This window comes from Prionailurus bengalensis, chromosome D1 (genome assembly GCF_016509475.1).
Source record: "Prionailurus bengalensis isolate Pbe53 chromosome D1, Fcat_Pben_1.1_paternal_pri, whole genome shotgun sequence".
In the NCBI taxonomy this organism is placed as follows: domain Eukaryota; kingdom Metazoa; phylum Chordata; class Mammalia; order Carnivora; family Felidae; genus Prionailurus; species Prionailurus bengalensis.
In genome coordinates this window covers 44,506,118-44,533,624 of record NC_057346.1, presented here as the reverse complement: position 1 = coordinate 44,533,624, position 27,507 = coordinate 44,506,118, and the positions used below count along the sequence as shown (strand labels likewise).

At 39.2% G+C, this 27,507-nt stretch overlaps 1 protein-coding gene and 1 long non-coding RNA gene across 5 annotated transcripts in view; one reads left to right on the top strand and one right to left on the bottom strand.

Annotated features, from left to right (window-relative positions):
* Nucleotides 1–2,570: 2,570 nt before the first annotated feature.
* GRM5 (glutamate metabotropic receptor 5) overlaps nucleotides 2,571–27,507 on the bottom strand; it is a 530,110-nt gene continuing 505,173 nt past the window's right edge. For 2 of the 3 annotated variants that reach the window (XM_043579975.1, XM_043579974.1), the window contains exons 9-10: nucleotides 24,449–24,544; nucleotides 2,571–7,575 (exon numbers count right to left, since the gene is read on the bottom strand). In XM_043579975.1, the coding sequence (XP_043435910.1) occupies nucleotides 6,675–7,575; nucleotides 24,449–24,544 (997 nt within the window). In that variant the 3' untranslated portion in view covers nucleotides 2,571–6,674. The remainder of the gene's footprint in view (nucleotides 7,576–24,448; nucleotides 24,545–27,507) is intronic. The other variant, XM_043579976.1, reaches the window with a different exon arrangement.
* LOC122483230 lies at nucleotides 8,663–10,469 on the top strand. Of its 2 annotated transcripts, XR_006297358.1 has the most exons (3): nucleotides 8,916–9,536; nucleotides 9,720–9,958; nucleotides 10,131–10,469. It is a non-coding gene; the product is annotated as an uncharacterized LOC122483230 (long non-coding RNA). The 2 variants fall into 2 exon arrangements; XR_006297357.1 differs by having other exon boundaries at nucleotides 8,663–9,958.

The following is a 27,507-nucleotide window of genomic DNA, read 5'->3' as shown; positions in this document are numbered from 1 at the left end:
TGCTTCATCCAACGCTGTTGGAGACATCCAACATGTCTGGTGAAAACAAAAACAAAAAAGAAAGAAAAAAAAAAGGGGAAAAGAAAATCTTCAGCTTCATCCCTAAGAGTAAAGTTAATGTGCTGGAAGAACCCTGAGAAATCAGCAAATAGGAGGAAAGTTGAAAATAAAATTAAGACTTCCCATGGCTCAGTAAAATGTCTCTGAAGGTGACACTATCAATCCTGATTTTCTTCTCTAAAAGTTTTAGGAGATAATTATGGAAAGGGCAATTCGTTTTCAAGACTGAAAGAAGAAAGTGTGTACAAATTATAAATTTTATATCAGCATTTTCAAAATTCATTCTATGAAGCTGGACTCAGAGGAGACTATTCATAAAAATAAAATTCTAGAGTTAATATACATTAGCATATTTAAAGTTCTTAAGGAAAAGTATCCATTTAACTTAGAGCTATTAGGTTTTCCAAACCTTTAAAACTCTAAAATCTTTTATTTTATGAAACACCTATTACTATTTAGCAGTTCAGAAAGCCAATTTACTGCATTATGTCATTTTCATAGACATATCATATAATTTATTATTTAGTATTTTTCCTGTTATAGAAGCATGATAGTTATGTAAAGCTTTATTTTGTGACAACTGGTAAAGATACAAGTTATATATAAATAAGCCAAATGTGTCTGATATATATGTGTGTGTGTATATATATATATATATATTTATACCACATGACTAGCCTGTTTATATAAATGTTTACATGGCTCATAAACCTCAAAAACACTCATATGTCATGGCAAAAATAAATGCTCTTGGTTTGGAGTAAAAGTTAATTTAAACTATTCGTTTATGTGGAGGTTAAGTTTTTCTATAATAGTTTTTGTTTAGGACTCTAAGAATGGCCATATAAGCTGAGTCTCCAGGTTTTCTTCACAGAATTTATCTTCCAAAATACTTCTTAAAAATAATAAACAGGGTGAAATGTAGTAGCTGATTCTGAATTACAAAATACTTTGAGAAAAAAAAGTAAATACTATACTGTTTCTAAGGAGATAATTTCATTAATATAATCTATTTATCTACCTATGTATCTAGCTAACTACACTAAAAAGTAAATGATTGAGAATTGTTTTTAAAAACTGATCATTCATGTACAGTATAACCAAAAAATTGGCCAGTGTTCAGCATAGATTATAACAGAAGAAAAGCATTCTTTCTATGGTGTTTAAGATCAATTTGCTAAGTCATCCTAAATGGACAGTTCCAAGGTTGCATGAGTTCAAACCTCAACAGGCTACCCGCCACCCCCACCGCCCCCCCCACCCACAGTGATATATACTTTAAGTGGGACAAGAATTTTTTATAGTAATATTCCATATATTTAAGATGAATATTAACTGTATTATAAATTCTATATTGCCACTAATAATAACTATTATCTATTGAGCATTTGTCATGTACCAGAAATGCTGGATATGAAAGAAATCTCACAGATTATTGTAATTCATCTCTGCATTTAAAGAAAGAGGAACTGAGTTATAGAGAACTCAAGGTAATTTTTCCAAGTTATATGGGTCAGGGTAGTGGATTTTTTAATTCACTGCCATTTCTATCACATCAGCTGTTTTTGACTGTCCTACCATGAGTCTATGGAGTCTTACAAGACTCATTTAATCTTTAGAAAATGATTTGCTGTATGTGGTCCAGATATCTCACCTCAGTCATCTCACCTTAGCCTTAAGTTTATATAAATATATGCCCATTTGTATTACTTCACGATAGAAGACACTGAAGCAGGAGAGTCTGACAAAGCACACAAAATGGTTTTCTTTTTTAAGATCAAACATATTTTGTATCAATTTCCATATGTATAAGAATATATGTATATACATATTATATGTGTATAAATAATACAATGTAGGGAAGCAGAGAGAAGCTATGTTTTAAAGTCTACATTGTTTTTCTCTTCCACACATCATGCTTTTAGGTTTTAGATAATTTGTGTTCAAGGAGTGTAAATTTGCTTAAGAATCCATCAAAGTAGAAAGTGATTTCACAAGTAATTTTTTTCTGGTAAAATTATACAGATATGCCCATACATGCGCACACAAACATACACACAGAGACACATACACAGATGGACTCAAAAGGAAAAAATCTACACAGATGTGTGTTGTTTGTATATACATCCAGACATTCACAGATACATAAACACACATAATCTATATTATTTTTATGATGTAACCTCTACCAACACAGATAATTGTGGCACTATAATTCGTATTTGTATTTCCAGACACAAAAGCAAGGTATAATCCCTACATGCTTCATTGTTTTTTTAAAAAAATATTTGTCTTAAAAGGTGTTTGTAGATGTCTTTGAGGACAGCATCTTGGGTTGGTTTATAGTTGGTTTACATTTTTAATTTAATCTATTGTCCATAGGCTACTTTGTCAATCCCATAATTTGAATGTATATATCATTCAGAATTTAAGATTAATTAATAGTATGGCTCTTTGGGTCTTAGAAAACACTATTAAGACAACATTCTAAACATTTAAGGGGAAGAATCTTAAAGTCATACCATAGTTTCTTTTTTAATATTTTTCAAAAAGTAACTGACTTTACAAACACCAACTATAACATGATTTAGACAACTGAGAAACAGGCAAGTGTACTTTTGAAGGCTAAAATAAAACACATTTATACAAGTACAAAGCAAAACAATGCTGATAAAAATGTTAAACTTTATGAAAAAAAATCATTTGCAATTCACATCAAAATAATTTAACATTCTCTATTGTTTTAATAGTACAAGCTGCAACAACAGAAAAAGAACAGATACGCGCACACAATTTTAAAACCAAATCCGTTAAAGTGCAGAAAAAAGTAAGTACAAGCACTTGTAGCCCACACAAATCTTTTAGGATTGGCACCATCTCTCTAAAACATCTATATTCTATATAGATTTCTAATTACAACACCACCAGCAGCTGCCATTGAATTCTAGAAATACACACAATATACATAGTATATTTGTTCACATTGGGAAGATCAGTGAAATTCAGCCAACTATTTTATACATGCCTCACTCTTCAACAGATAGTAGAGAATCTCCCAGGCCTCAGACCCTCTTAAAAGTGAATTTCAATTTATCTTTATGTTTTTCACTGATCTGTATTTTTTTCACAGTATAAAATTGTAAATGGTAACTATAGAGATTCTGACAGCTTGAGGGTTATTAATAAGCTGTGGCTAAATGTGAACTCAGATAATACTTTTGAAGTCTCCAAAACATGTACATTTTGCTGGGAGACTAGCATAGGAAAGGGGTTTTTTTGTTTTTTGTTTTTTCTTAAAAAGTGGTTAATTCCTGGTTTGGAAGTCACAGAACTGCAGCAGAGCCATTACACAATTCATTCACAGTCAGAAATAGCTCCTAGTCTTCCTGATCACTTGCTGGTAACAGCAGAAGTTTGGGAAAGACTTTTACTAACAAGTATTAGTACATTCGGGGATTTACTGTTTTTCTTTAGTCAAATCTCATATGGTTTTCCTTTGCGTACTCCCTTCTGCTCCCCACCCCTAACCCAGAGAGAAGCTTCTTCCCGATCCACATAGGGTCTTCTTAGGCTGCCCCTACTCCTCTCCCAGAACAGAAGAGTGAGTGGACTCCTTAGATGGTCCATATAACTCGATCAAAGTCGGTCTTCTTCTTTTCATCCTTGGACCAAACTGTCCTTTAGGGTCACTTTTCTGAATCTCAGCATTTCACTGTCTTTTCCCCTTCCTTTTAGTCATGCTGGTCCAACTGAGTGATCACTGGGCACCAGGAACAGACTGTTTTCAAGGAAATTCAATGAAAATAGGTACCCAAATGAATTGCGAAGTTCATATCCTAGCCCTAGAATGAATATTCAGTTTTCCTTGTAGATTTATTACTTGGAACCTGGTATTAGAATTGGCAAAGAGACAGAGTTAGCATCATTCCAAAATAAAAGATCCCAAAAGTGCATTACTAATATTATGCATTATAGAATGTATTGAATGAAGGGCAAAGGGCATAAAAACACAGAGAAAAGTACACCTTGTTCTCCTCTAATTGGATGAATATTTTTCTTATTACAGTTGATTATAATTTCATATGGCATTATCAGACAGCAATTTATTTGTATTACATTTTAATTTCTGATGAATTTTCTCATAAAGTGGTGTATTTTTTTTTAAAGAAATATGTTACTAAAAATTTAGAAGAGAAATTTGATCATGGAGAAAGTTTTTTAAAAATATTCTGTTGGTCAACACGGTGAAACTTACACTTGAGAATAAAATGGAAATCAACCTAAAGTCATGGGAAATGAATTTAAAACTTAGTTGAGTATATTTGGAAAGGTTTCAATGTTTAAGAAATCAAAATGGTAATCCTCAGGTGAATGCCACCCTTTTCATGAGGATTGAAGGGTGTTAATCAAAATATTTACATTTGTTTTTTAAGTAGAGGCAGAGTTCACGTTCAATGAAACTATAAAGCTTAGCTAAATTCACTCTGCTTCAAGAGTCTCATTATAACATGTGGGTTCGGGGTGCTCTGATGATATTTTCAAATGTGGTATGGTAAGTTTGATTTTCAAGTTTATATTTTAGTAAACTAATATCAGCTTTTAACATTTTATACTGGGAGATTTGATTTTAAATTTAATATAAGAACAGATATAAGTAAAGGAAAACCAAGAAGTATATTTCCTATAACTTTTAAAAGTGGGGCATGATAAATTACACCAATGGATATATTTCCATTTCTCAATTCCTTTTTTAAAGTAGATATGAAATAAAAAAATACATGCCAATATAAGGATATTGAGCTCAAGGAAAAAGGTTTCATTTATTTTTCTTTCTGCTAAAAATATACTTCTGCCTCACAGCAAATCTTTTTCATAAGGCTAGCTTTAGTATAAGGCTGGATCAACTGAACTTTAAATTTATAGGACACCTCCTCCTTTTATTACTATCTTTATTTTAAAATTTAAAATGAAACGAAACGAAACGAATCCAAACCAAAACAAAACAACACAAAAAAACATTTGGCACCTGAGGACAACTGTAATGAGAAGAAGAAAGAGATGACTGTGGATGCAGGTCTTGAGCTATGAATTCTACCTATATGAGCCTATTAAAGCACATGTATTTCTAGTATATCTTTAAATCTCTTTTCTGCAGTATTTAAAAAGTGACAGTATGAAGTGCACAAAATCATATTAATAATTATTTTAAAAAGGAAATACTAATAATTGCTTTGCCTCTTTTTGGAATGGCTAAGAGACTGTGTGGTTTATATTCATTAAGGTTCCTCTGTTTTAATATTCTGTATTGCTTTGAAAAATCTACATTTGTCATAGTTCATAGCTGCCCTCTTTAAGCAGCCAAAAAAAGTTAAAATCACTGCTCACTGGCATAGCTAAATCTCTGCTAAGCCGACTTGACACAGTTTAAAATTTCCAGCGTATTAAGATTGTGTTAACTTTTTGAACAACAGTCCCTCTAATCATGTCGCTGTCTTCGCTGGGTCTATAGACCATTCTTCCAGTGGTGGGACTTGGAAAGAACAGAGGAGCTCTTTGTGCATCAGGTTCTCAAAAGAAAGGAATGGAGAAGCCCAAATGCGTATTTTAATATTTTAGCTGGCAATGCTAATGGAACAGCATTCATAAGGAGGAGTGGCCACATTTCATGAAAGTGATAGCCAAGCTGGAGCTCAGGAATTATTATTATTATAAAGAGAATTTCCAGCTACACAACGGTACCCCAGTGAGGGAATTACAAAACAGTATTCCAGAAAATATTTTTTTGCTACTCCAGTATTGATTGGCAACATGGTGAAATAGTCAAGAAATCTTCCATTGGTTTTCTTAGTTAATGGAGGTGAACTGAAATAACTAGGTGGACTCCCGGATGCAGGCTTTTCAAAGAGGATTTCAAAACCAAATTGGAGAGGAATGTCTCTGGTAAAAGCCTTATACACATCAGCGCAGCACTCATTATCCAGTTGTGTGTTATGCATGGGACACACTCACAACAATGCCTCAGTAAATACTGGGCCCAAGTTACTGCTTTTCAAAGTCTTTAAAGGACAGAAAAAAAGAAAAAAAAAAAAAACGGAAAAAAAACCCAAAAAAAACAAAAAAAGAGAGCGAAAGGTTGATGTTTTGGTCCCAGATTTTGAGTTTGTTAGAAAATGTACATTCATGTTTGGTGAATCAAAGAATCTTCTGGGAAAAGAATTAAAGTAAACAAACAAAACTTTGTACAGTTGCTTAATAACTATGCTTTTCCCCCTCCATTATGCTGTTACACACTCATTGCTTCCCTAGAGCAAAGCACTTGGTATGGAACTGGTTCAACAGACTCTTGTCAGCCCTCAAAAATATAAGCAGTGTTTCTGTTTCTTAAAAGCCCATGTTTTCTAAGGCCACTAGAAGAAAATCTGCCAAAGGATTTGTGGTCGGTGTCTTCGTCGGTTGATGTTAAATAGCACTATTAATCTCGTGTTTCCATTACGGGTGTACTTGGCATCTTCCACCTCGGGTCTTAACCAGGCGACTATGCTTGTCACTGTGTCTGCGTGAACACGGGAGGTCTTGGCTCCCTTGGCGGAACCCAGCGTGGTTTCCAATGACATTCACAACGACGAGGAGCTCTGAGTGTAATCTCTTATGATAAGTGTGTCATATTTGGGAGACGAAGGGATACAGAGGGCCGACTCCGACACTGGCGAGTTGGGGGTTGTACTCCCCGAGTCCACCGAGTCTCTGAAGGGGGACGGCGGGGTGAGAGCCACCAGCTCTTCCAGGTCCGGCTTGCCGGCTGCAGCTTCCGGCCCGGCCGTCGGCGTCTCCCGAGCAGCGCCCCCAGCCGGCGGGGCCGCCGCCGCGGGCTGCGCGCCGCCCGTGACCTCGATGGCGGGTAGCGGCTGGATTTCAGCGAACGTCGTCATGGTTGTGGGCAGCTGGATCTCTTTGGGGATCAGGTACGACGAGCAGAGCGGGGCGCCCACGCCGGGGCCGGGGGCCGTGGTGGACAGCATCATGGAGTTGAGCTCGCTGATGTTGGCGGTGAAGCGGGTCACCACACTGCTGATCTGCTCCATGAGCGAGCCCTGCGAGGAGCTGCTGCGCGCCGCGGGCTCCGAGTGCAGCGACGGCACGTCGTCGTCCGTGCGGCTGGCGGAGCCCGCGCGCTGGCTCAGCGTGCTGATGGGCGACGGCGAGCGCGGGCGCGCGGGCGCGGGGAAGTGCTCCTCGGCTTCCGCCACGTCGTAGAGCCCCTTGGGGCCGGCGTCCGGGGGCTCCGGCCCGCCGGGGCCGCCGCCCGCGCCCCCCGCGCCGCCCGCGGCCCCCGCGCCACCGCTCGAGCCGCCTGCGCCCAGGCCGCGGCTCTCCGTGCTCTTGGGGAAGGGCTTGATGACGGCCGTTTGGTTGGGGTTCTCTTTCTTGTTGATGTGGATGGACAGCCGCTGCCACAGGTGCTGCCCCCGGCTGCTCTTCTCGTTTTGGGCCCACGTGACAGATTTGCCATTGGAGCTGCGGAGAGAAGGGAGACTAGAGGTGACTCAGAGGTTCAGGGGGAGCGGGTCCCCAGCCCTGGGTTATGGATTGGGAAGGACGGCGTCAAAGGACACCTCCAGAGATGGTGGAAGCTGCATTTGTTTCCTTGTTTTGAGTTAAAGGCCGCTTTATTGTATTGGCCTTGCCTTTATCCTTACCATGAAAATGTATCAGAGGGGATAGTAGTAAGTAAGGGTCGAGGAGTATTTATGGAGATTCTGCAGTAGTTCTGAGCAGCAGCTGGTTATGTTGCAAACCTAGAAGCCAGGGCCTGGATTATTATGGCGCCATTGAGCAGAGGCACCTGGTACAGGGCAAGGGCTTCCTGCAGTTGGCAGCCTCTGAAAGGAAAACTTGGAACTAGAACAACTAACCAACCCAAACACAAGAGGGCAGGGAAAGCGTTGGGGTCAGGGGTTACCAGGCAATAGACAGTGGTTCCAGTTCAGTTTTTATTCTGCGAGCCAATGATTGGTGTATTTGGCTAGGGATTTCTGTTTGAATTCCTGACCTTGAACATGGTTTTAGTTAGTCTGCCTTATCTGCTGGAAAATAGAAATTCAAGGAACACATATACAAAGTTCTAATCAATTAGAGCTTTTCTACTTCACCCACATTTTCCTCACAAATTTATTTTTAGGCCTAAAACTTGAATAACAGTTCTGTGAGGGAGCATATTGCCTCTGGCACCTAGCATATTGCTTTCCAAGTAGGGTCTTGATGAGTGTTACCTGACATGATTTCCTACGGCCTTTCTCCCTCTTCCCTTTCCCTAAGCAGTGCATTTTGGTCCTGCAGCATGAGGTCTGAAAGCTGCTCTGATGGTACAATTGGCGCCTGAGCCTCAGATCCTGACTGTGTCCTCCTTACTATTAAATATGACACAACCTCTAAATCTACAGACCCTCTGTCAGAAACCTCACTTATGGTCAGAGAATGTGGCCTGACCTTCAGGGATGTTCTATGGAGAGACCCTCGGGTGATGGCTCATCACAAAGAAATCCAAGATCTCTGTAACGAGGGGGTCTGTTTTGTCCAGACAGCTCTGCCCTAGGTACTGTGACTAGGAGATAGCCTTGGACAGTCTATGACCCAAGGCTTTGACCACCCAACTTTATCATCTCGGCCAGTGGTGATTAAACTTAATTGTGCCTAAAACTCACCTAGGGTATTTGTCAAATAGCCCAGGCAGGACCCCAGAAGATTCTGATCACCTAGATAAGGTTCCAAAGATCTATGCATTTTGTAAGCACTCCATCCCCAAAGAAGCTGTCCTTTCTTTCTGGGTTTCCATTGCTCCCTTGGCCTCCTTGCTGGACGGCCTTTGCCTGGCAGGGGGCTGAATTGTATTTGGAGCTCACTTGCCTTGCGGCTACCGGACTTCAACTGCCAGATCCACTCTGCCTGAGATACCTATGCCTTTGATAACAGATCTCTGTTTCTGCAGTTCCTATAACAGGATGCTTTCTGTCTCTTTCCCATACTGCTTCTCATTTCTTCCATCTTTCCTTTTCCTCTTTGTGGTCTTCCTTTTTCTGCTCCTTCCTCTGAAATCTCATTCCACTTAATCTACCCAATAGTTTGCAACCTGGTGTCCTTTAGAATTCTGGAATGTGATATATGTCCCCCACCCCTGCCCCTCTTCCTGCAAAGGATGGATAAATTATTTCCAGGTTTGGAGGTTGCTGTACATCCATGGTAGCAGAATGGGCCCTGCCAAACCTAACTTTCCTTTCCAGGAGAGTTTCAGGAAAGGAATGTTTCTACATTTTGCATTAACCTGACCTGCCACCTTTTATGTTTTTAGTGCATTACTTTCTTCTTTCTAGGTGTCTACTGAGTTCTGGAACATGGCACAGAAGAAATGGGCCAGACTATTTATGGGATTTGATTGGGAGGATGGTTGCCAACAACCCCCTTTCTCTCCTACCAGCAAGGTAAGAAACATGCATGTTGGAAAGGAAAATTAGTCGTTCAGGTTGCTGAGGCCACTTTTAACACAAAGCTTGGGCTATAAACTAGAAGCATAACTGGATTTATCCTACTAAGCTTTACTCTAGGAAAGTTCTTGCTCCCAACATGGAGAGGTTTTGATGGAACATAACTCTGGGTATTAACAGTGTCAGTCTTTGGAATCACATGCAGTAGAGCCTAAAAACTTGACAGCAGATGGAAAAGCCTTTGGATGAATGTGTGAGAAGGAAACTATCCTAACCAGCCAATCTGCACAAAATACTGACATTTTTCCTGGCCATGCCTTTGCTCATGGTGTCCATGGTCATTTGGGAGAGAGAGTGCCAAATAATCTGAATACCAATGGAAATGGACACAGGAGACACCGGAGAAATGGAGTCCAAATGTAAGTACCTCATTTCATTCCTTGGGTCATGAAAGGTTTTTTTACTCCAAAATAAATGAGAACTTTTTAAAAAGTTTTTTTTTTAATCCTGACTTATGACATTAATCTGTTTATTAGTAGAATGTAGTTTCCACAGGAAACAGACAGGAAACTAATCTATCTTGTTCATTAGCACACAGGATGTTAATAAGCATTTGATGGACGAATAGGATTCTTAAGCTAACCAGTCTTAAGAACCATTGTGTGGTGTCCTGGAAAGTGCAATGGACAAAGGACCCTCAAATCTGGATTCTAATCCTGGATCTGCCATCCTGGATGCTTGGAAAACAATAGTCTCTAAGCCTTGGTAAAAAGCAGAGAGCAATCCTTTGGTGAAAGCTGTCATGAGGATTAAATGAGACCATACAGATGAAAGCTTCTTGTAAGGAGAGGGTATCTAAGAGTGTTAATTTTTGCATTCCATGTGAACACTACATTTCAGAAAATAAAAACAGTATACTTGTGGTTTTGAGCTCTGGTTGAGAAACAAAGAATTCAATACAAAGTAAAATATGTAGTAAAGCCAAAAAACATTTTTGGTTGTTCCTTCTTAACCTGACCAACTGTACCAAGAATTGGAGTTCCATCGGGTTTGCTCTGTTGGGGTTTTTTTCCATGCTAATTTGTCTCCTTGGTGATCAAATCCACTCCACTAAATTCTGCATTATTTCTCTTCCGCAATTTACTTCTTCCTGAAATGCTCTTTCATTGTGCTCCCTCCTCTCTGCCTTTTTCTTTCTTTCGGCCTAAGCTCTTCCCATTTTTTTTTTTATTTTATCTTAATTGCTTTTATTTGAGAGAAGCATTCCTGACCCCATCCTGACTAGGTTAGATTCCCAGAGTCCTTTCATTAGGCACTTAATAACTCTTTGCTGTATATCTACCTCACCTGCTGGGTGGAGTGCTCTGAGGGTACAGACAGAGGGTTCTTTGTTTTCTGTTATATCCATAGTACCTAGTGCATTGCCTAGAACATGATATGTGCTCAACAATATTTTGAACTAATAACTGAGTGGATAAGTGAATTTGATTTAAAAAAATCCATACTGAATTGTTTTTGGTAGAATTAAGTTTTAAAAATAATTCAATAGTAAAAAAATAATTCAATGTTAATGAAATTCTGTTTTGTCTTATGAATCAATCTTTTTATAAACTCACTGTAATCAGTAGTACTTAGTACATATTTCATTAACCAACTACAAGAACACAGATCTTCATCTCTACTGTGAAAATCATAAAGGAAGTATTTGTTCCTTTTCTGTAATTTATATGTACATGTATCTGTGTGTGTGTGTGTGGGTGTGTATGTGTAGTGAAACTTCTTAGTGATGAAAGCTTATGGAGGCAGTATGGATAGTAGACCCAGAATGTGGGTTTAAGGTATGGCCCTCAGTGATGTTGGGCAAATCACTTAACACCTTTGCACCTCTTTGTTCTTTGGTAAAAAATGGAAGAAATAAACCTCTCCTGCTCACTTCACATGATTTCTGGAAGAAACTAAATGGTGGTACACGTGAGGGTACTTTATAAAGCATAGTAGTACCTCTGCAGACCTCACCATCAAATCTTCTGGGGTGCCTGGATAGCTCAGTCAGTTAAGCATCTGACTTCGGCTCAGGTCATGATCTCACAGTTCCTGAGTTCGAGCCCTGTGTCAGGCTCTGTCCTGACAGCTCAGAGCCTGGAGCCTACTTCGGATTCTGTGTCTCCCTCTCTCTCTGCCCCTCCCTGCTCATGCTCTGTCTCTCTGTTTTTCTCTCTCTCAAAAAAAAAAAACCAAAAACAAACAAACAAAAAAAACAAATAAATAAACCTTAGAAAAATCTTCCAATCACTTGAGGTAAAATCTTTATTATTATTGTTGTTGTTATTACTGAGAACTTTTTTTTTTTTTTTTAAACATCGGGATTATACATTTTTCCTAAGGACCCTGAGGTAAGAAAAGGGAAAGCAAACTTTTCTGTACTGGTCTATAGCACTTGACTTTCCCCACTGAATATTTTGGACATTAGAAAAGAAGGAGGAGGAAAGAGGAGTGGAGGAAAGAAACAGAATACATGGTTTGCTACACCTGGGAAGGAGGACAATTTGGCCAAAAAAAAAAAAAACATAAAAACTTTGTGCTCTTTCCAGGTACCAATTAACCCTTCATCAAATATAATACTGTAGAATTTACTACTATGACAATTTGTTCTTTATTTCTTGGGGGGAGGTGCATTTTGATCATGTTATTTGAGATTTAGGTTTTTTGTTCACATTTGTGTCTGCCAAAATGACACCTTCTACCTTTATTCTTAGAAGTTTTTTTTCCCAGGGTCAGCCAGGAGAGAGGAATAGTAAGATAATGAGCTTCCTAATACAAAAAGAAAATACTTAAAAAACATTTTTTTAAAGCTTGTAATGTCACTAGCAAATATGTCTTTGGAATGACTTCAGAAAATACTAGGCCAAAAAAACAATTTCATGAATTAAGAATATTATAAGTAGAAAGTTTCCAATTGCAGTTTCATTTTCTGTACATTTTCTTAAGCTTTTTATCAATATATTTTGAGTTGCAAAGTATGGAAATAAAGTTTTTAAAAGATAATGAGGAATTGGATATTGTTTATATCCAGACATTCTAAATTAGGTGGAACAATTTCTTTCTGAGCCTTGCCTAAAATATGACATCTTGATTATGACAATTACACTGAGAAATACACCATAATATATAAGAAAATGATAGAATCATCCATATAAATTTCCCCAGTTAAGCATAAATGGATATAAATAGCCATCTCGCTGACAAAAAAAATAAATGGCCGCGATGACATATGCATTAGAAATATATGTACAGACAAAAACACTTGAGTAAATGAAAATGAATTATCTACCAAAGACACAATAATCAAAGCAATATCACCTTATATTTGCATAGTGCTTTAAAAGTACTTTTCCGGACACTGATTGTCAAGGGTAGATAGGATCAATGTCTTTGTCCTCCTTCCAAAAATAAGAAAATTGAGGCTCAGTGAGATAGGTGATTTGCCCAAAGTTAAGCAGTTAGATAATGGCAACCTGGGACCAATACTATCTCATGATTTTCAATTCCATTTTTCCTGACAGTACAATGTCCCATCTTTGCTTTGTGAAGTGAGCTGTCCTTATTTCACGGAAGAGAAGACCTCTGGTGTTACCTGGTGATGATGTGTGTTTTCAAGTAGAAACATTAGTCATTTGATTTACATTCTCTATTACCATGTCTTTGTACTTCTTAATCATCTACTTTGAGGTCTCAAGAAAGCACCCTATATCACTCTTTGGTCATTACCTCAAATAGCACAGGTTGATCAAGCACTTATATTTGTCAAAGATAATGACTGGATGCCTCGATGAAGGCACTTGAAGCTTACAACCATATAAATATTATATGGCAATTTTCAGCCCCTCTTTTTTTCCCCATGCTGTGATCTGGTAAAAGACAGTTGTCCTATATAAGGACAGCCCTAATAAATGTAGCCCACTTATTTTCTTTCTGACTTATTTTGAAATACCACTAAAAAGAATGGTATAAATTTGAGGATAACCTTAAATCTGCACTATTTTGCAAATTTTGGTATTTCAACTAATAGTGGTAATAAATGATATGTGATACCTTTACAAATGATTGTGATTCATCAGTACTTTTTAAATTTTTTTTAATGTTTATTTATTTTTGAGAGAGAGAAAGACAGAGCATGAGTAGGGGAAAGGGCAGAGAGAAAGGGAGACACAGAATCCAAAGCAGGCTCCAGGCTCTGAGCTGTCAGCATAAAGCCCGACACAGGGCTCAAACCCACAAACCATGAGATCATGACCTGAGCTGAAGTTGGATGCTTAACTGACTGAGCCACCCAGGTGCCCCTATTCATCAGTACTTTTTGATATTCTGGCAGTGAGTTACTGATATGAGACTTGCCTCAAAGAGGGCAAGAAAAAAGATGCACATAGAAGGCTAGCAATATGAATTACTCATAGTATTTTGATAGGAGGGTTATTTTTCTTTTTCTTAGGACCTTGAAATGAGGAAGTAGATGGGCAGGTGGAAAGTTGCTAAGGGCAAAGCCTGAGAGATTGTGGAGCATGGAAACAAGTAGTTCATGGGGTAACTAACTATAGGGTACAGATCACAAGGGATTCAAAACTTCACAACAAGAAGAAACTTTCCAGCAGGAGGGGAGGGGCCAGGGAATGATGCTTGCATACAAGAGACAGATTGAATCTACACCTTGAAAAATTAGTAGATTATGGCAAAATCCAAAAGGAGCAGTAGGCATTGGCATCCAGGAAAAATAGCAGTGACATAGGTTCAGGAATCCATAAGGATATTCTAAGATAATCAGTAGTCCAGTTTTACTAGGTGGGGATGGAGAATAAGTGGAAGCATCAGGAGTAGAGTTGGGACATTTTTGTCTGCTGTAAAAATTCTTTGTGGTCACCCCTGACCTACAAGGATCTTCCTTCTTTTCCTTTCTTTTGCTATTTTAATAACTAATTCATAATTAACCTTGGGCTTGTTAGACTCTGGGGTAGATAGATGGTCTAATATAGTTGACCAGATAAATGGTCTAATTATTAGATATATATGAAATCTACATGCTAGATCAATAGATGAATGAATAGGGGCGCCTGGGTGGCGCAGTCGGTTAAGCGTCCGACTTCAGCCAGGTCACGATCTTGCGGTCCGTGAGTTCGAGCCCCGCGTCGGGCTCTGGGCTGATGGCTCAGAGCCTGGAGCCTGCTTCCGATTCTGTGTCTCCCTCTCTCTCTGCCCTTCCCCCGTTCATGCTCTATCTCTCTCTGTCCCAAAAATAAATAAACGTTGGAAAAAAATTAAAAAAAATAGATGAATGAATATACAAACAAATACTCATGAGTTATTTTCTATGTTATTTAAATGCAGGAATTATTTTTTGTTATTTAGTATTTTATATATTTGGTATTTCTCAAGCTCAACAAAAGCAATTAAATTTAGGAATCACGCCATAACCTTCTTTAAACCCTCATTGCAGCTTCATCCATTGACCCTATTCTTGTTTGGCCCCAGTCCTGGTCCTACTTCAGGAATATGTTAGGACCTAATTAACATCTGTTAGGTTAATTAGTCCTTCAGGCACTAAGGAGCCAAGAAGATTGACACAAGCAAAATAGAGGTGTCCAGGGTAGATTTAAGAAGCTGTTTTAATAATGCAGTGATACAGTGTTAAGATCTTAACAGGTGTGAAAAAATGATGAAAAGGAATATAGTGGTATTCTAAAACTATTGTGAAAGAAAAGACGTTTGTCCTTGGTACTGGAGGAATTTAGACAAAAGGTTGCTCACTGGGGAAAGAAGTTTCAAGGAAGGATTTGCAAATAAAGTGGAGATTAACGAGGCCTTAAAGACTGGGAAATGTTAAAATAACATGGATAAACAAAATCCAATTAATATTTATGTGTTGCATATATGGCAAAGAAGGTAATTCACACACCCAACCCCTTGAAACCCTTCCAACAACCTTGCGAGGTGGACTTTCGCCTCCCTTTTAGTAGCTGTGATCCAGCAGGGGCTGCCTGCTTCTATGATAATCCTCTCAGAGAATGTCTCTCACTAGGCATTCAGTCTCTAATGAAGTCCTTGTGGGAGGAGAACCATTGGCTCTATTTTAACTAGTCTTTGGTTTAACAGGCGGCCTTTTGGACATGTCACGATCCATTCAGGGTGGGTTACTCAAGTGCCCAGTGGTTCTAGTACAGCTGGTACTTGCCCCACATTCCCATAAAGAGAAAGCATCTAACAAAGGATGTAAAGCATGTTCCAAGCAGAGGCATTTTGTTGGATCATCAGAGCATTTTCTTTCTCACGTTAAGCTATTTTTTTTTCATTCAAAATTCAGGAACTCAGACTCAAACCTCAAACTAAACTACTCCTCATACTGAGATGTAAATTCTACACTTGAGGTGCTTCAACTAAGATTAGAGGATTTTTTTTCCCCAAAATGGAAATGATTTTCTCCAGCAATTACTATAAAGCACAGATTACAATTTCATAAAGAGAGAACAAAAGAAGACACAGCTATTTTGCACCCATTGGCTGATACCACAGAGAAGTCTTTGTGGGAAAATCCAGCTTGATTTAAAGCCTTGAATAAAACATAGGATTAGGATTGATGACTAAGAAGAGGAGGGTCCTGGAATGATAATAGCTCCCCTTTGAATAGAATTTTATACCTCACAAGGTGTTTCCATCTGTTTTATTATATTTGACCTTCACAACAGCTATATAATATAGCACTTATTGCATGGTATTTTTAATCACTTATTTACAAGTCTGTTTCTGGATTAAACCTGAGCACTCCAAGGGCAGTAACTGGGAGCATTTCCAATGCTTGGTGTGGTGTCTGGGGCAGAGTAGGTGGGCTGGGAGGGTTAGGGAAAGGAAACAAATTAGAATGCTTTCCTTGAATGCCTGATGTAAACGGGTATTATTAACCTCTACTATAGATGCAAAACCCAAGGCTTATGGAACTTCACTAATATGCCCAAGTCAAATAAAAGGCAAAACAATATGCCCCAAATAGGACCTTAGATCCAGAGTCACACATGCAATACTGTCTGTGTGCTAGGTGCACACAAAAACTAAGGGGCTAACAAGGCACATCCTTATGGAGCATCCAGGGAAATGATAACAACCAAGTTTGTATCCATAAAATGACCTGATCATAAATTCCAAAGCTCTCTATCAACAAATTGACCTGAAGATTGCAGAGATGAATACTGAGGGACTGTAGAATAAGAAAGTGTCCCCAGACTGTTAGAATGGTTGCTGAAAAAATGATTTCTGCTTAGGAAAAAAGATTCCTTTTGATCTTAAAGTACCTCTGCCTAACATATTTAATTTAAATCTAATGTGTGAAGAGTACCCTAGTTTTGAGGTTTGAATCCTGGTTGTTATCTACCACCAACATGCTTATTATCTATATGAAGCTCCTGGCTTAAGGTAATTTTTGATTATTTTTTCTTACTGGATGTAAATAGGCACCTGCCACAGATATGAAGTGCTAAGAAAGTTTCAGTCCTATTCCCTTTGGGATGCTTCAGATGGTGAACGCACACACACATTCTCTCTCTCTCTCTTCCTTGTGGCGAGGACACTTAACATGAAACCTACCTCTTAACAAGTTTTTTTAGTGTACAATACAATATGATCCCTTCACACATGTCAGGATGGATAATAATCGTAAAAAAAGATAAAAAGTATTGGTGGATGTGGAGAAAAAGGAACCCTTGTGCACTGTTGGTGGGAATGCAAACTGGTGCAGCCACTGTGGAAAATGGTATGAAAGTTCTTCAGGACATTAAAAATAGATTACTATATAATCCAGCAATCCCATTTCTGGGTATATGTCCAAGGGAATTAGGATAAGGATCTCAAAGAGGGATTAACACTACCATATTCACTGCAGCGTGGAACACCTTAAATGTCCACTGATGGATGAATAGACAAAATGTGTTTTCTTTCCAAAAAAGACATCCAAATATCCAACAGATGAAAAGGTGCTCATCATCACTAATCGTCAGGAAAATGCAAACTACAATGTGATATCACCTCACACCTATTAGAATTGCTAGAATCAAAAAGACAGGAAATAATTAGCATTGGCAAGGATGTGGAGAAAAGAGAACTCTCATGCACCATTGGTGATCTGTAAATTGGTGCAACCACTATGGAAAACAATATGGATATTCCTCAAAATATAAAAATAGAACTACCATATTATCCAGCAATCCCACTTCTCGGTATTTATCCAAAGGAAATGAAATCACTGTCTTAAAAAAATATCTACCACCCCATGTTTACTGCAGCATAATTTATAATATCCAAGACACAGAAACAACCTCAGTGTCAATCAACAGATGAATGGATAAGGAATATGTGGTATATATATATATATATACACACACACATACATACAAAATACATATACATACACACACATATTCATACACACACATACAAATACAAACATACAATGGAATATTATTCAGCCATTCCCAAGATAAGGAAATCTCACTGTTACAATATGAATGATGTGCATGAAACGTGAAGGCACTGTGATAAGTAAAATAAGTCAGAGAAAGACAAATATTGCATGATATCATGTAAATGTAGAATCTAAAAACCCTAAACTAATAGATACAGAGAACAGATTGGTGGTTGGTAGAGGAGGGAGCAGGTGGTGGGTGAAATGGGTGAAGAGATCCAAAAGGTATAAACTTCCAGTTGTAAGATAAGTAAGTCCTGAGGATCTAATGTACAGCATAGTGACTATAGTTAATAATAATCTATTGTATATTTGTAAGTTGCTAAGAGAATAGATCTTAAAAGTTCTTTTTTTTTAAATTTTTTTTTCAACGTTTATTTATTTTTGGGACAGAGAGAGACAGAGCATGAACGGGGGAGGGGCAGAGAGAGAGGGAGACACAGAATCGGAAACAGGCTCCAGGCTCTGAGCCATCAGCCCAGAGCCTGACGCGGGGCTTGAACTCCCGGACCGCGAGATCGTGACCTGGCTGAAGTCAGACGCTTAACCGACTGCGCCACCCAGGCGCCCCATAAACTCAAAATACTTTAGAATTATGAGTTTGGTCAGATGTAAAATAGATTGTAGAAATTTGAGAAAGCTTTCAAAGAGGAATTGACATTAGGTTTGGGTTTCGAAAACTGAGTAAGAGTTTACCAGGGAGAACAGGAATGGGGGTTGGAGAAGATGGATACAAGGAGAAAGGAAGGGCAATCCAGGTAGAAACACAGCATGTGTGAAGGTGTGAAATTGTAGAAAGGAGTCAGCGTGTTTGGAGAATGGTAAGAAATTTGGGGTGTCTGAAAAAGAAGACACATGTACTGAAACAGAGGGAATAAAAGTCAAAGAGTTAGAGTTAGTGTGGGAAGATCCCTCTATTCTGAGTGCATGGGTTTAGATTTTATCCCAGGTGGCAGATATCATAGTGGTTACAGTGTGAATTCCAGAATCAAACTGAGTTTGTCTCCAGTGTGGACTTTATTATTTACCTTTTTAAAGATTAAATAAGAGATCATACAGGTAAAGCACTTATACTAGTGTCTTGTGTATCTCCAATAAAAGTTAGCTGCTTTTATAGGTAACCATAGAAGAACATGAATTTTAAAGCATAGAAGTTATACCATTGAATTAATTTTGTTGATGTTACATTTTATTTTACATGCTTTTCCAGAATTGACTGTTGGGAAAACATCCATGATGGCAGGTGGAGAATAGAAGACAAAAAGGAAACAAAAAAAAAGGGACTTTCTAAGTAGCCTTGGGTACTTAGAAATACTAAATAAAGTCTTTTGAATGCCTTCTGTGTGCCACACAGTCTGCTAAGTGTTGTGCTTGCATTATCTCATTTAATTTTCACAGGATTATATAATAAGGGGAGTGCTATATTATTATCTTCATTTTATAGAAAATAGAGATTAAGGAAGTAAAATGGCACCTCCAGGTCACACTGACTAGTGCCGGAACCAGGTTTTAAGGTCTTTGATTTCAGAATTTTCGCTAAAACTTTTTAATATTAGGTTATTGGATATCCCTGGACCTCATTTTCCTCATCTGTACTATGGAAAGGTCATTCTTGGGAGTGCATAACCAATGAGAAGGTACTGCTACAGTGTCTAATGTATAATAATTACAGCAACGGTAGTAACTGATACTGTTACCTGTTTTAGAATGTCTCTATAAGTTGGAACATTAATTTGAAACTGACTTTGAGGAGGAATGAAGAGAAGACTACTGCAGCATTCCTATCATTATGAAACTAGCTGGCTTCATAGTAGAAAGAAAGAACGTTGCTCTTCTGTGGCTCTGAATTTTGTATAACTGTGTGTAGTCCTTTTTAACACTCAATTCAGGTTAATATTATTTTGTTTATTTTACTCCTAATTCTCTTTGCACTGGCATAAGCTGTACTTTCTGATATTAAATGAGGATTTAATTAGACACATACATGCTCCTGTGGGACAGGGGTTACTGCTGCATTGCAATTATCTTTTCTGATGTTGTTCCCCCATGGACTATAGATTTGCAAGGGCATTAGTCAAGTCTTGGTCATCTATTTATCTCCAGAGTCCTGTAAGTGCTTGGCTCATGGTAGGTGCTTAATGAGTGAGCATAACACCAAGGAAGAAATCACTGAATTAATGAAAGGCGAAACAATCTTAACACGGACATCACAATTTGGGATTGCTTTTGAAATCTGAGTTCCTGGTGATTATGACATCACTGTTACTAGATTCTCTAAAGGCTCTAGTAGACATTTATTATACCCACTAAAATTAGATGCTGCATCTACTAGGTAAAAATCAGTGACTCAGGTGGTTGATATCATGACATTGCAACAGTAAAAATAACCTCGCACCACCCTCCTCCCTTCAAGCACTGATGGGACACTGTAGATCAGTCTATTTCATTTGATTAGGGAGCTCTTTTTCAAAGAGAGACTGAGAGGCTCAGAATGTCTGTGCCTCCCCCCCTTCATGGGATACATCATGAGTGCTTCAGAATGCAGACTCCAGTGAGCACTCTGATGGAATGGCCCTGCTGAGACAGGAGATAATAACATTCATTGTTGAGGTTTTAGCCATCCCTGAGGTGGACTCTCTCAGTATGAACTCACATGATAACAGGGTTTAGAGAATTTCCGGTGCTTAGAGCACCTCCCTGTTTAGGACTCTCTTTCACTTCTCCTGCAATCAGGAGTTCTCTGATCTGAAACACACTTAGACTGTCCACTGTGAAAATATGAAAAGATGACAAGTTATGCTAGATTCAGATGGAAAGAAAAAATAAATTCACATAAAAGGAAAACAACCTAATATTTCAGGAAGCTAGTGTGCTATGGATGCATATAATGTTCTTAGTCTTTTCCAAATGTGGGGGTGGAGGGAAAAGGGGGAAGTGACGGACTATCTCTAAGGCCCTGTCATTGTTTCAGGGAAGATAATAGTGTTCAGCTCTAGGGCTACATGTACTGTAAAACTCTTTCCCTGCTGGTTACTTGGCTCTGGAAGAAGAGTTCAGGCATGAATTCACCAGGTCCTGTCCTGTTCATAGCTTCAACATAGAAAACATAGGCAAATAAGGTGCAGGGACACACTCCTCTGGTTTTCTGTGGTGGTTTGAGCTTCCCTCAGCACCCCCCTGCCAGGGCTGGTTGGTTGGTTATGGCCAGAGATCCAGCCCAGATCTTTGCAGAGTGAATGTGCTTGACTATGACCCTGGGAAGCAATTGGGGGAAGGAGTGGGAGCAGACAAGAAAAAGGACCTCATCAGTGGATGTTAAAAGTATCTGTAAAAGTTGATTAGGTTTTCTTTCCCAGCCCTTCCATTCAATTCCAGAGGGAGAAAACTGGGATTAACTACTCTAACCTCTTATTTAGAAACAGTTTACACTGCAGTTGTCTCCTCTCTGATATCTTTTCTCTTAATATTCATTTTAAACTTATTTCTCCTGGGGTGCCCGGGTGGCTCAGTTGGTTAAGCATCTGACTCCTGATTTCTGCTCAGGTCATGATCTCACAGTTTTGTGATGGAGCCCCGTGTTGGGCTCTGGGCTGAGCATGGAGCCTGCTTAAGATTCTCTCCCTCTGCTCCTCCCCTCCTTGCATGTGCATGTGCTCTCTCTTTCTCTCAAAGAATAAAAAATAAAAAGGGTTCCTGGGTGGCTCAGTGCATTAAGCATCCAACTCTTAATTTTGGCTCAGGTCATGATCTCTTGGTTCATGAACTTGAGCCCTGTATTGGGCTCCGTACTGACAGTGTGGAACCTACTTAGGATTTTTTTCTCTCCCTCTCTCTCTCTGTCCCTTGCCCCCCCCCCCCCTCTCAAAATAAATAAATGTAAAAAATAAATAAAAGTAAATTAAAAAGATAAATTTATTTCTCCTGGATAAATGTCATTGTGTGTGTATGTGTGTATTTATGTGAACAAATATGAAGTTGGAAAAAAATACTCAATGGTCTTAGACATTTTGGCCTCTCCTTTTATGTGTTGCTAGGCCTTTTCTCTTCCCTAAAGGAAATCTTTTCTAGAACACTGAAGGGCTCCCTCTCCCTCCCATTCACTTTCACTTTCTGCCATCAGTTTTTATTCAATGCTAAAGAAATAGTAAGGAAGAAAAAGTAGGAAGGGAAAACCATTTATTCTCAATGAATTATGCTTATCTGTGGGGCTGAGGTTGGTCATTCCAACAGAACTATCCTTACTGTTGCATGCATTAGTCTCCTATGCCTCACCAGGATGTAATAAGCCCTTGTCATTACCTTGGCTATACCCAAACAAGTGAGGAAACAAAGGTAACTATTATCTTGCTATTATAGAGAAACTTGGACTATTCTCAGTGTAGATATGTTGAATTGCTATCTCTGTAGATCTGGACCTGATCCAGGAAGGCTTGGTCCAGTTGATCTGGAGTCCCCTTACCCTCTGTGTCCCATTGTCTGCTGTCTCCTTCTTACCATTCTCAATCAAGACAGTCTTAAGCAAATCTAAACACTGGGCTGATCAGATGTGAGAGTTCTAAGCATTGACCAAACACTCCCAAGAACAATGCATGGCAGAATTGAGGCCTGATGTTTTCTGGGAATAGCTGCATATCACCTCCTAAACAAATGGATTATTCCAAAATATCAGTTTATGGGCTGGCTAAATTGAAACGACCTAGGAAACTTGTAACACTGCAGATTCTGTCTTAGTATGTTTGGTAGGGAGGCAAATTTGGGAAGTCCTGTCCTAGACAATTGCTTCAAATCAGAAATCACTCTGATTCTACATTCTGTAGCAATGTGACACATTCGATACAGTCATTTTCACCTTGTCCAGCCAACTCCAGTGCTGTTTGATTGATTTTCAAGGACAGGAATTATGGCACTTTGTCATATCTGAATGGAAGGAAACCAGTAGGCCCGATAGCAGTCTGTTGAGTTACTCCCACAGAATGATCTATTGAGGGTTATCTTTCAAACACACTGAGATCCAAACCTGGCTCTATAAAGGCTTCATGGGTATAAGGGCATCAAATACACTAATGTGCACCATATATGCCTATACAGATATACATGCTCTCATTGCTTTGTCTGGGAGCCAGGGACAAAGTGGGCCAGCCTCTCATCCCGGGCTGCTTTAAATGATTGGTCAGACTATGCTGCACAGTTTGGCATACCATTTTCACAGACTGCAACATGAATTACACCCCCAGAAGTTGTGCAATGCGGTCATCCTTGGAGAAAGTTAGACATCATGTTGAAAACCAGAGGGAGCCAACTACTGAGGAAGCAAATACAATGCTTGGGTGAAAGTTCAACAGGATTCAACAGGATTATCTTCTTGCTGTGCAGCTGGATCTCAGGCTCTGCTCTCAGCACGTGCACACACATGTACACACTGCACTTTCTGCACTTTCCCTTTACTTTAGCCCAGGCTGATTTGTAAGAGCTTCCCTTCCACAGTTTTGTACCACAGGTGGATGGGGAAATGGCACAACAAATTAGACGTGGAGAGTTAGTTCACGGTGATTGATTCCCCAGCTCAAGGCTGCTCCAGCATTCTGTACTCGTTTAATGCCAATCTTGACAGTATTTCTCTCCGGAGTCCTTTTCTTAAAACCCAGTCCCATGCAATAAAGCACGTTCATTTCATGCAACACAGCGTAGTTGATGCTTATAGTTCTAAATAACCCAGATTACTGGGCACTGCTCAGTTGGGGGTACCTGGTATGAGGGAACATGCACAGCGCAGCAACAGGGGGTGTTTGCCACTGAACACAGAGAAATAAAGGAGCTGCAAAGCTATGGTAGCCAGAGGAGGACTAGCTTTCCTGATTTCAGTTCATGAAAAGCCTCTTGACTCTACACCTTGCTAGTTTGGCCTTGGCATTTGCCCTTGGCTGTCAGACGATGTTCCACTGAAAATAAGTCAGATTAATTCCCTGGTTTGTCTGGGATCAGGGCTGGAATCTTCCCTCATTGAAGCCCTTCCCTCAGAACCAGTCCTAGGCTTTTGCATTTGTTTTGACAAATGATCGGATAGTCCTGAAACATGAATTTCCTCCAATCTCTTCCACTTTGCAAACTCCAGAAGCATTTGACCAAGAAGTTGAAATCCATGGGAGAGCTGTGAGCTAAGGCTTCAGACATGCAAAGCACACAACCCTGGGAGACAGCAGCATCCGGGACAGGAGGCTCCCATCACTTCACACGAGGATGGCATGGGTTTTGCAAATCAAACACACACACAGAAAACCAATGGTGGCCCAGGCTGGACACACTGCATGGGGTGCACGGTGGAGTGAGGACCTAGACCAGGGAGCCACCTGTTCCTGTAGCTTGCGTACATGTAGTTCACACCGCCTTGGGCCACTCACGGTTTGCTTACCTGCTCATGGTTGCTCTCCCACCATTGCCCACACTCCCTTTGGGGGTGAAACACTCTATTTCCGACTTGTGCTGGGCCAGTCTCCTGTCTTTGTACCTGGTAAGCATGAACAAGGACAGGAGCAAACAGAAAGATATGATTGTGTGCTTCACTGGCCAGGCTGAGGGACAGCTGTGGCTGCAGAGGGTTGTCCTGTGTTAAAACAGGCGTCTGCTTTTCACGGCAGTGGCTGACCTGTAATACTTATTGGATGCTTGTGATGGTATATGCATCACATCAGGGTTACTTCTTGTTAAACCACACACGATCTACCCTTCCAGATTGCCTATTAATTTGTGATTTCATCACATTCAATAGTCAAAGGCAAAAGGAGTGCAATTCCTAGCTTCTGAGAAAAAGATTCATATCAATAAATTAGAATTTCTTTAGTGTTTACTATGCACCAGACATGGTGCTAGGATTTTCTCTGAATTTAATCCTGGCAACAACCCTATGGCAGAGGCTCTGTTATTATTATATCCACTCTACTGAAGAAAAGAAACCTACGATTTTAAGGATTAAGTAGAGTGATCAAGGATTTTGAACATAGGAAGTCCAAGTTTAGAACCCACACTTCCAGTCATTGTAATGTAATGTTGCCTTCCATTATGATTTTGTTTTTAATCATTCTGGGGTGCCTGGGTGGCTCAGTCGGTTGGATGTCTTGATTTCAGTTCAGGTCATGATCCCAGTGTTGTGGGATTGAGTCCTGTGTTGGGCTCAGCGCTGACAGAGCCTGCTTGGGATTCTCTCTCCTCTTCTCTCTCTGTCCCTCCCCCACTTATGCCAGAGCACAAACTCCCGCCCTGTCAAAATAAATAAACATTAAAAAAATAAATAAATTGCTCTTATCATTAACAAAGCTTCATTGAGTGGTATTATGTTTGAGCATTATAGAAGAGACTGGTGATGCCAAGAGAAGAGATATTTCTTGGATGTAAGAGGTTTATATAACCATTAAGCTGAAGCTGAACAGTCAGTACTGGGCTGCCTACATTGTGGAGGACAGCTCGAACCCCTTTTGTATCAGAAGTGGCATATCACCACATCTGGAAGGTACTAGATGTTTTGTCTAAAATGAGTTATAAGATTCCCAGTGTTAGTCTGCTACATGGTGAATCAAGAAGAACCTTCATATTTGAATGACCGTTTTCAAAGCCAGCATGCTCTCACAGAAGTCATCTTTTTTTATCCATCGGTTTAAGCCTGTGACTAATTAAAGAGGGTACTGTTGTGTTCATTGCCACAGGAGGACACTGCGACTTACTTAACTGACTTGACTAAAGTCACAAGCCTCATTGGTAGAGAATGACTGCTGGTAGACCTTGCAGCAGCCCAAGACTCTTAAGGTTTATTGCCTTTTTTCTCTCAAACTGGAGCCTAATATGATATCACTTCATCCAAGTCTCTGGTATTCAACAGGCCGTGATAAAATGACCTAGTATCAGAAGACTTGCTTACCCTTGGTAATGTCATTTTTGCCATAAGTTTCTTTTCTTGCTGCCTCAAAATTAATTAAGAAGTGCAACAAAAGCAAAATCATTATTAGTCCTGGATAGAGGCCTCCCTCTGAATTTTCTTTTCTTCTAAGATGTTAAAAGTATTTAGTATTTGAATAAAAATGGCCCATTAAATCAAGCCAAATGGATAGAATGGATTACTTTATTCAACAGACATTAGTTGAGCATCCATTTAATTCTAGGCAATGGACTTTGGTCTGGAAACATAGAGATAACTAATCCAAGGTCCTGCCTCTCAGAGCTCACAATGCAGTGGGAAGGCAAGGGAAGAAGGCAGTATGTTGTTTATCAGTTTCAGCCAATGATCATGAGAGAGGGTCTTCTGGAGATTTTTTAAGAACAGTTTTTTTTTTGTTTTTGTTTGTGTTCTTATTTTTACTCTTGGCAAGAAAACACTTGGAAACCATGGTATCTTTTTGCTATGGACAGTTGTCTGGTGTGGTACTTGGCAATGCTACAACCATGTTGCAGGCTTGAGAGAGTCTAAGCCAACATTCTAAAAAATGGTGGCCTGAAAGATTAGAACAATGTATATTTTAGACAATTCAATGACTGAATTAACCTGTTTAAGCTCAGAATTACTTTTTATATGAATCTTATCATGTCAGCTACTTTGAATTAAGTTTTAGATTCTCTGATACTGAAATCCCCCTACCTCTTATTTACTTTTGTTACTTTCTCATACCAAGGCTGAGTCTTAGAATGTCTAAGGTTGTTTATAGCATTTGGTTTGGATATTTGTAAGCTGTCTCTCTCTCTCTCTCTCTCTCTCTGTCTTTCTCTCTCTCTCTCTCTGTGTGTGTGTGTGTGTGTTTATGAAGACCGTAAAGCAAGTTACTAACAAATGCTTTAGTCTTACCTAATCATTTATCTTCTTTTAAATATTATTCTTTTTTATACACACTATTGTATATGAAAAAGTAGGAGAGTCTTCAAAGAGTTAGATTTGAATAGGTAGAAAAAGAGGGAGATAGACTGGGAAAAAAACAAAGGATTGTTTTGTCAATAGCCCACATTTAGAGAACACCTAAACAACTGGCTCTTATCATGTGGTACAGACTCCATTGCTAATTACTGGAAGCTATGCTAATTGTAGCCCTAACCAGTGTGATATGGTGATTTATAAAAATATATATATATTTGGTTATTCAGATGACCAAATATAGATAATATAGGTGACTAAATATATGTGAGAATATATATATTTCTTATATATATTTGGTCTTCTTGCACTGTTCCTGGCTCACAGTTCCCAAAACCTTGGAATTTCCTAAGTGCTAAAAGTCCTAAAGATGCCTTTTGTTATGTTAATAAGGTGATTCCCAAAAGCACTTAAGGATGGGGCTTGGTGGCCAGTGGAGCCAATTATGTGATTAGAGGGTTGGAACTTTCAGTCCCACCCCTTTATCCTCCAAGGAGGGGGAGGGGCTGGGGATTGAGTTCAGTCACCAGTGGTCAATGATATAATCAATCATGCCTTGTAATAAAGCCTCCACAGAA